The sequence below is a fragment of the Harpia harpyja genome, chromosome 18 (genome assembly GCF_026419915.1).
Source record: "Harpia harpyja isolate bHarHar1 chromosome 18, bHarHar1 primary haplotype, whole genome shotgun sequence".
Classification (NCBI taxonomy): Eukaryota; Metazoa; Chordata; class Aves; order Accipitriformes; family Accipitridae; genus Harpia; species Harpia harpyja.
In genome coordinates, this window is record NC_068957.1 from 19,044,654 (window position 1) to 19,054,401 (window position 9,748).

At 54.7% G+C, this 9,748-nt stretch overlaps 1 protein-coding gene across 1 annotated transcript; it reads right to left on the reverse strand.

Moving 5' to 3' along the window:
• Positions 1-289: 289 nt before the first annotated feature.
• On the reverse strand, positions 290-9,088 carry TNMD (tenomodulin). The gene is made up of 7 exons (XM_052813564.1): positions 8,868-9,088; positions 8,606-8,740; positions 5,165-5,305; positions 4,258-4,359; positions 2,243-2,396; positions 1,044-1,216; positions 290-757 (listed from the first exon to the last, which is right to left on the reverse strand). Exons 1-7 carry the CDS (start codon positions 8,982-8,984, stop codon positions 548-550), a joined length of 1,032 nt encoding a protein of 343 aa, XP_052669524.1. The 5' UTR covers positions 8,985-9,088; the 3' UTR covers positions 290-547.
• Between the last annotated feature and the right edge of the window lie 660 nt (positions 9,089-9,748).

Consider the following 9,748-nt stretch of genomic DNA (forward strand, 5'->3'; position numbering starts at 1 on the left):
CCGCCACGCTGCACATCGCTCCTGAGGGGACCGCTGCCATCCCTGCGCTGTCGCTAATAACTACCGAACACATCAAAGCATGCTGGAGCAGAGGGTCGAGATGTGCTGAACAACTACCAGTGCTGTCAGGGAGCAAATTAGGGACCTCCGCACGTTCCCAGTGAGGCGAGCGCCGGCAGTCCTGGTACCTGAGTTATGGATGCTCGTGACAAGGCAGCCGAGCAATTAGATCACTTCTCAGACCCATTAAGCGTCACAGACTGAGACTAAACGACTTTCCATTTTCTTTGCAATCGCTCATACAAGACGTTTATTGTTTACCTCTTGCTGCTCAGCGTGGCGATGATGCACTCGAGCATGGCCTCCCCCAGCCCCGCGGGAGCAGCGGAGGATGCCGGGGGGACAGGCGGTGCACGCGCGGCATCTCACCGGCAATCAAGCAGGTAACGACCTGCGCGTAGGCTACGTCAGGACGCATCCGGACGGGTGACGACGTGGCAGGCGGGCACGGGGCAGCACCCAAGCGCCGGGTGCCGCGCGGCGGGTGCTACACCCTGCCCAGCATCCGCGCAATCCACCAGTTGCAGGGCATGATGATCCGGCAGATGACCCTCCCGCCCTGGTAGCAGTAGGGGTAGGGGTAGTAGCCCAGGAGGGGCTCGCAGACCCGCCGGCAGTAGCGGTTGGCGCGGCGGCACTGGGCACAGCAGTAGCCTCGCTCGTCCCACAAGGGGTGGAACTCCAGCCCGTTCTCCGACTGTCAGGAAAAGCCAGCGTCAGCATAGTGAGGAGGATGTGTGGCCGAGGGACCCCGGGAACATGACCAGGACACCCTGGGAACGTGACCAGGACAACCCAGGAGCATCGACGGGACACCCCAGAAGCATGGACAGGACAGCCAGGACACCCTGGGACCGTGGCCAGGACACCCCAGGAGCATGATCGGGGCACCCTAGGGACATGGCCAGGACACCCCAGGAGTGTGACCAGGACACCCCGGGACCATGGCCAGGGCACCCCAGGGTGCAATTCCCCGCACTCACGTAGTCGTTGATGGGCAGGTCCTCCTCGGTGAGCTGCCGTGCCCGGCGCTTGGGCCCTGCCTGCGCATCCTTCTTCACCTCGTGTTCGCTCCCCCCATCCAACCAGCTCTGGTTGTCTATGAGCAGCTCAGGATCTTCTTCTTCTGCCCCTTCAAGGTTGGCCAGCTCAGGAGCTACAGGAAGAGCCCAAATGTTGCTGTCAACAACCAGGGAGCAGGGGGACAAATGCAGCAGCAGGCATTAATGGCTCTACCAAAATTTGGTGCCAGGGTACAAGAAAACCCCACCAGCAAACCATCTGTACACCATTGCCTCCTGCTCTTACCAAGCCTGGGAGATGATACGGTGGGAGGAGAGGGTAGAGCAGACATGGCCCATCTCCTCCCTGTGCTCGTGGGTGGTGGGTACCCGCGGGTGGTGTTGGCATCCCCTGCATGGGGCACGTGCGGGAAGCACGTCCTCATGGTGAGCTCTGCTGCTGTGGGGGGCATTTGTAGAGCCCCAGCAAAGCGACAGCAGCCAAGGACAGCAGCCTCCCTCTGCATTGGGGGTCTCTGATGCCCACTTGCTCCCAGGACCATCGATGGCCGTGAGCTGACTGGTACCTGTGGGGGACGAGATGTGCCTCTGTGGCTGCAGAGCGGAGGGAGTTTTCTCGGCAGGGGTTTTAAACTAGCTCATTCGGATAGAAGTGGGTTAGAGAGAGCGGGTTAATTATGCTGGCGGATCTCAGAGGCCACAACCTCTGTGAGGGCTGTGTAGTGAGCAGCTGGAGATGGCAACCCCGTTGTGTGATTTAGATGCAGATGTCTGCTCATGCTCTGATGTTCATGCGGTGACGAGAATTTAGGCGTCCCAGTTTCCAGCAGTGCTGGCTTCTTTGCAGGTACAAAGAGTTTTTTGGGGTTTTTTTTGCCTTGTTATGAGGAGGGTGGCCACTCTGCAAAGTGCAGGGCAGTGGGGAGCCGGCAGAGACAAGTGCTTTGTAGAGAGAAACTTCAGCCCCTGCTATTAGAATGGCCATACTCTCTCGTGGTCGTGGCCAACATTGTGTTCGTGTCTGAGATGTACGAGGCTGTGGGAATGGGTTCCCACCATGTTGCAGTGGGGGACATGGCAGGGGGAACATGGGTGGGCGGCAGGGTTGCTCCTGGCGAGGGGGCTCGTGAGCACTTCGCGGACGAGATGGCTCCTTGTACCTGCTATTGGTGTGGGGTGGATCCAGTAGATGGTCACGTTTCGGCAGATGTCAAAAATTTTGGAGCTCTTCAGGAACTCCTTGTTCTGAATGGGCTTTTCCCCAGGCACCCAGACCACGGACTGCTCAAAGTAGGTGGTCGTGATTTCTTCCCCCTGGAAGAAGAGCGAGATTTCACCCCGGTGTGGTGAGACACCCTCTCCCCACCGCTGGCTGCTTCTCCTCCCTTGGATTACCCTGAGGCACTTCTCCCCTCCCAGAAAGCAGCTGAACTTCATCTGCCTTGGCTTGTGGTGCTCGCTGGGTGCACATGCAGTACCCCTCTGGTCCTCAAGTAGGGAGACCCACCACGAGCCTTGTCTTTCCTGTCTGCTATCAGCCAACACCACCCCGCTCTCTCTTCCCTCCGTTCATCGTGCTTCAAGAGCCTTCTCCTGTGCAGTTCCCACCATCTGGAAGAGCCTTCTGGAGTGCCCCAGCTCATTTAAAACCCAAGATTAAAACGTCTCCTCTCTGCTTTGCTCTTACTACTTAATTTCTCTCTCCTTCTGCTACGGATTTTGTGATCGAACACTTTAATTTATTCCTCACAGAAATTCTTTGCACAGCCATATTCTGTAATTTATACCACATGCCTCTGCTGTTGCATTAGTCCATGGTGTGTTTTGGCAGGCGCTTAGGAAGGGGGATATATAAAGATTATTGGATGGGTCTGCGCTGAGTTATCTGCCAAGGCGACGTGTATGTTGGTGGTGGTAGCCCATAGAGCAAGCTGGCAAATGGCATTTTTGTCTCCAGAAGGCGTCTGGGGCTGTGTTTCTCTTTTAGAGAGTTTTTCCTTATGGCTTTGGGAAGTCTTAGGAAAGAGCCAACACAACCTGACCCAGTCTGAGTCGTTTTCGGAGTCACTGGTGAAAGCCGTGGGGTTGGGGAGGTGCTGCCTGAAGGACCTGGCAGCGCGCAGGCTCTGGGAAGAGATGACTAGAGCTTAAATCTACATTTATCTCATTGGGTTTTACATTTCAGCTCTCTACCCGGGGCAATGTTCTGCTAAAGCCTGGGAAGTCACATCCCTTTTACGATGCTAGCCGAAAAGATCTATTAGCTTCTTACGGCATAATCAAAGAATCGGTGTCTGGGAATTTGGGTCATGATTCAGGGAAATATTTCTGCCCACGCTTCATTTCAAACACGTGTCCTGCTGGAGTTTTATCTGCAACAGCTTCCTCGGAGGCGATTCAATCTGCTAACACCCTTCGTCTCGCAAACGGGGAGGAGGGAGGGCTGTGCCACCGCCGGGGGCTCGGCGATGGGGACGGGGACAGGGGACAAGGGACAACTGCTTTCAAGGGACAGAGCCATCACCCCGGGTTACACCGTCAGAGAGGGGTTAAAGTATGGAGTCAAACACTTTTTTCCCCACAGCATGCAAAGCGTGAGACTCCTTGTAGCGGGACGTGGTGGGCAAAAGTCAAATGGGTGTAAGAAGCAATCAGGCACATCGATGGGAGGAAGGTCCGTGCAGGACAGGGAGGTGGCCCCAGCCCAGTGCTTCCCACCTCCCCGGGCTGTACGCCAAGTGCCTTCTCAAATCGCATTTCTTAAACGCGGCTGCTCTTTTAATTTCATTACTTCTGCCTCATTCTGCTTGAGAACATGAGGCTCAATTCTTGGAGAAAAGAATTTGATTGACTTTTTGGTGCCTGCTAATCCTGAGCTGCCTTGCGACCTTTTGACTACAACAGGATTATTGTTCTTGATCTCCGGTATTGTGCTGAGAGGTTTTTGTCTGTCGGCTGTCTAATCCCATCTCTTTCCACTTGTTGTTTTTAGAAGCAATCCTCTGAAATAAGATCATTTTATGAAGCGATCACAACTCATTATTTCTTTATTGCAGCATCTCTGGGAAGGCTGGAGCAGATGGAAGGGCGGTAGGGACGGCAGCCACGCTCCCAACGCCAGGGAGAGGAGTGGGTTTCACCGGGGGCAGAGGGGTGTCCTGTTTTATTCACCTACCTCAAGCTCAGGGATCTTGGCCTCTGTCGTCTCAGGTAGTACTTTAGTCTGAGTTTTGATGAAACATTTTTGGAGGCCCACAAAGAAGATGCCAGTTATTCCCTACAGCGTCAAAACAAACACCAAAAAAGCAGTCAGGGCAAAGCAGGAGGATAAATAACCCCATCGTATGGAGGGTACAGCTCGATGAGGGTTTAGTCGTATTTTTCCTGTTGACGTTTTTGTGCAAACTCTGTTCAGCAGTGGTGCTAAGATGTACTAACAGGTTCTCCTAAGAGATATTGCATTTTATGGTTTGGGAGAATTGGGCTTTTTACAAATATTTTGAGGCAGATAGTCATAAATTTTTACTTTGCTCCCCTTCTCCTTATAACTATCACGAGCTCTAGTTATCAGAAATAAAAATATGCAGAATAGCATCTGACCATTATGGTTATATGAACATTGAGCCCCCAGTTCCTGCTAGGCTATTAGCTGAAAATTTTGCCATATGTCACTGCACAGGGTATTTCCCTACAAATTTTAATTAGGTTTCAGAGAGAGCCTACAACATTGTCATGAGGTTTTAATGCTCTCCAGACAGACAAATGTACTGGGCTCGGACAGATTTATGATGATTGCATTCCTTTGCAAGGATAAATCCAATAACTAGGTCTTGCTTTTAAGATGTATTTCACTGGAACTGAACCACGCCGCTATTAAATACCGGTGGAAGCTTACGTAGATACACATCTCCTTTCCTTTGAGAGCATCCCCAGAGAGTCTGCATCTGGGAATTGCTCTCCCTGACGCAGAAGCAAATCATCCTGGGACTTGCTCCAGCAATCCCGTGGTGTCCTAAGGGATCCTGCCAGTCCCGCTGTAAGACTGCAGGCAGGGTCCCAGGGCCAAACCCTGCCCCACTCACGTTTTTGAAGTCATGGATCTCCAGGATTTCCTCGCTGCCGTTCCCACTCCTGAAGGTCTCTGTCCTGGCCAGCGGGTCGATCTCCATCACAATCTTCTTCTTCTCCCCGTGGCTGAAGAACGTGTGCTCCATGTCGTAAACCTGCGAGAGCCAAAACCACGCAGGGGTCGGCTCAGCCCCCACCCGATTTCATACGCCGGCTGGTGGGCGAGCAGGCTGGTGCTGGGTGCATGACCACTGACGCTGGGTACCCTGCCACGGGGCCGGCTGCTTCCTTGCGCCCCGGCTCTGAGCCAGGACGATCATCTGGATAGCGCAAGGAGAGGCAGGTCCCGGGTGCCAGGGCTGGGAAGAAGGGCAGGACGGGGCCAGGCTGCGGGGGTACATGTGTGTCAAGCCGGGGAGAAGATGCTCATCCCACACTTGCACCAGGAGCTTTGCCATGGCTCAGTCTTCGCTGGTGCTGTCTGTGGCATGAGCCTGTTCACGTCCCAGGCTGGACTGAAGTCCTGAGCCCAAGGGATCTCGCTTTCCCTTCTCCCTGACTTTCTTGCTCCATCATTACATCCCTGGCTTGCTTGCTCCATCACTCTGTCCCCATCTTTCTTGCTCCATTACCGCATCCCCATCTCGCTTGCTTCATCACTGTGTCCCCGGCTTGCTTGATCCATCGTGTCATCCCCATCTCACTTGCTCCATCTCTGCACCTTCTGTTTTTCCTGGAAAGGCAGAGGTAAAAGCCTCTCTCTGCCTGGAGGAGATCAGGGATTGCCTGTGGATTAAAGACCTCCTCGAGGGCTGCTGAAGAGCTTCGGGGCGTAGCAGCCGGCTTCCCGGCGGCACTCATCCCTGCGGGGAGCCGGGGGGAGCAGCCCTCTCCTCCTCGCAGGTGCTCACTGCACTCAGCCAGCCCGGCAGCCCTCCAGTCTCTGCGGATGCCTGACCCTTAAAGGATGAGTAGTGGCAGATGCTATTTGAAGCACAAAAATGATTCTGCTGGCGCAGCGAGAGCTGGCAAGCCTTGGGGAGTCTCATTTCCCAAATCAAACGGTGCCGTGCGGAAGAAAAGGGCTTGTGCAAAACCCCTCAAGTCCACGGAGCAGCGGGGAGCGATGGAGGCGTGGGGGTGGGAAAGCCCTGTTCGTCCCCTGGCACGGCCGCGGAGCCGGGGAAGGAGCGCCCTGGTCCTGCAGCAATGCCCGGGTGAGGGGCAGGGGCTCTGCCGGCAGTCCCAACCTAAACCCCCTTTCACAGTCCCCTGGTTCTTGCACATCCCTCCCCATCAGGGGGTTCAAAGCCTCTTAGCAATGTTTTCAAGCGTCAGCATCCCCTGTTTTGCAAACACTGGAGGAAGCCTGGGTGCAGAACTGGCCGTGCAGGCGGTAACTGCCAGGTACCTTTACCTCTGTTTAAAAGTTAGAAGTGATGTGCGCCTTGGCAGCCATGAGCATCTCCTGTTAGTCAGCAGGAGGCTTTTATAAAGATATATAGCTGTCAATGGATTTTATGGTATGGTAAAAATAGTCTGAAGCCTGAAATGGCTGGAAGGCCGCTGGTTTTGACTGACAAGAAGCGCACGGTGCCATAAATAATTTCTAGGAGGGTAGGATCCCGGGTGGCACCTTACCTTCGAGTGCCTCTCCATTTACAAAGAATTACTTTTGCCAGTGCAGTGGCCAGCTAACCCATTTGGGCTTTGCCGGCTCCGTGCTGCTCAGAGAGCTGTGAGATGTTTTATAGGGCTAAAAATGACACTTGCTTGCGAATCGTTGAAATACATCCCCCTGCGAGGCTGCGACGAGCCCCTCGTTAGCTGACTCATCGCCTTCCCTTGCCGGCTGTGCCGGCCGGTGCGGATGCTGCCGTGCGGAGGGCAGCGCCATGTCCAAGGCCGCCCCTCAGAGGAACAAGTCTTCTTTAAAGATTTTTTCCGCTCTCCAGTTGCATGAAGGGAGCTCGAAGGGGTTTTTGTTCTTTAAAGAGTTTAGTTCCCCTTGGTTTATATTTTTCAGAATTAGGAACTTCCAGCCTCGCCCGTCCTGCTTTTCCCGGAGGACACCCGGGCCAGCTGCAGAAGCTGCTGCCCCACGGCCGCAGAGAAGTTTGCGATGCCGGACGCTGGGAACATCAGCGTTCAGCTCTACCACAGGAACATCTCTGCTTTCCTGCGATCTCGCGCCTCACTTTCCTGCCCATCAGGCACTGTGAAGGGCTTTCAGAAATACCAACGGATTCCATCCTCCACCAGTGCCCACCGATGAGGATGCCGAGGGCCAGCGCTCCGGATAACCTTTCTGAGGCTGAAGCGATGGCTCTGTGCCGTCGGCTTGGAGAAAACCTCACCTCCAGGGGTTAACAGCCTCTTCCCCCCACGGCTGGCACGCACCCTATTTTTCGAGGAACAGTAGAGACTTTATAACCGTCTTGGCAGGAGCCTGGAGGCACATATGGCTTTTATTGCTCTTTCTTTTATTTTTGGGGGTATTTATTTCTATTTGCTGATAAGAAGACAAAGTTTCCAGCGAGCGGGGTGCTTCCTCCGCCCAGCGGGATGGAAGCCTGGCTGGGCTGGCCCAGCTCCGGCATGGGGCAGGGAGGAGAGAGGAGATGCCACCGTGGGAAAGAGGCCGCCTTGGCTGCGCACAGGAATTTTGGAGAGGTTCTTGAGTCAACGGCGTCAGGGTGCAAAGCAGGGCCTCCTGGATGAGCGTGGAAACTCAAAGGGGAGGGGGATGAGGAGCAGCGGGCAGGCTGTTGGCTTCAAGGTTAAGCCATTTACTTGGGGTATGGGATAAAAAAAAGGGTTTTGGCAGAATTGCCAAGATGCTGGGCAGCAGTGGGCAAAGATGTATGGGAGATGCGCAGCCCCGCTGCCACCCCCGGCACGCTCGGCACTTACAGCAGCGTCTGTCTGGGGAGCTGGGAATAAACGAGCCCAATCCAGTTAGCAGGAGCTCCTCCAAAAGCTAATCCGTCTCACCGTCCCCTCACATTGCAGACACATTAAAGTAAGAAATATAATCCATGACAATCAATCACCACTGCGTCCTGGCTTTCTCTCCTCTTTATGCGGTGGCATAATGACTTTTCCACCAGTTTCTGGCAAGATAATTGAAATGAAATGGAAAATATTTTCTTACTTGTCATAAAATTTGCTGCCGGTGAAATAGGAGTAACTTTAACTCTTCGTGGCGTAGCTCCCATCCCCTGTAATTGTCAGCTAGGGAAAGAATGCGGTGATAGAGAAAAAAACCCAGCCCGTATAAAGTAAAAGCTAGTTATGAATAATACAAAGACTTTTAAAAGTCCCATGAATACTTGTGGTCAAAGAAAATGCATTTTGCAAAGTTGCCTGTGTTTCGGGGTGCAGTTAAAAGTTTCAGTGAGTCGGGGGGGACAGGTCTGTCTGGGGAAGCGCTGGGTCGGAGAGTTTTTACTTACTTTTCTGGGTGTTGGGTTCCAGAGATATTTGACACCAAAAAATATCAGAATAAGAGAAATGAGCAGCACGCTGAAGAGCAGTCCGCAGATCTGGTATCTGGTGCAGGTCTTCTTTCGCGTCTTGGATGCTTCTGCCTAATTAATGACAAAACAGTGATAGCCAGAGGGCTGCTGATGATTCAAGGAGGGACGAGCACACACGCATATCGGACCTCTATCACGCTGACGAGCTGCGCGGTGGCAAAGCAAGCCACGAACTTACGTCCAGAAAGCGGCAGTCCTCCGGGCTCTCCCGAGCCGTCCCTCCCATGGTCTCCTCCGTGTGCGAGGACGCGAGCCCGCTCCGAGGTGGAGTTTCGAGAGGCTCTGGGCTGCACATGCGGCGGGGAAGGCTGGGTCACTGCCGCCCCCGTGACGGCGGCAGCCAGCTTTCCCCCGCAGCCCACTGGGCCCCGGGTGCTCCCGCAGAGCTCGCCGTTTGCCCGGCGCGAGCAATTCCCACGCCTTTGGCGACGAGCCCGCACGAAGCTCTACCGTGCGGCGTCCGTCGGCCACGTCCAGGGTCCCGTTTTTTTTGCTTAAGCTCTGCTCCTGCCCTCCGCTTCTGCCCCTGCGCTGACGGCTGGAGGTGCCCCGGCTGCGCAAGGGCTCCCGGCCCCCCCCGAAGCTCCGGGGACGTGGGCACTGCTGCTCTCGGGGGGCTGCTTGCTTGTGCTGATGCGTGCGGGGATGCCCTGGAGCTGCCGGCGGGGTGCCTACGTGTGTGCTTGCACGGGCACGGGTGTGCGTGTGCATATGCGCGCACGCGCGTTTGCACGTGCACGTGGGCGTGCACGCACGTACACGTGGGCGTGCAAGCACGCGCGCGTGTGCACGCACTCACCGCCAGCCCTCGGCAATGCGGTGGGAAGCCCGAGCTCTCCCCGTGGAGGGCTCTGGCATCCCGCTCCCACTTTGTGCAAAGCCTTGCCCCAAAGTGGGCCTACCCAGGAATTTCCTGACTAATTTTTTTTTGCTACATTCAAAAATTTCCATTTATTGAAATCATACCCTTTTTTTCACGGAAATGAACCCATCTTAAGAAAGGCTTTCAGAAATCCAGCGTGAAGTTTCTAGTCTAAACAGGATGAGGCTCCCTGGTGT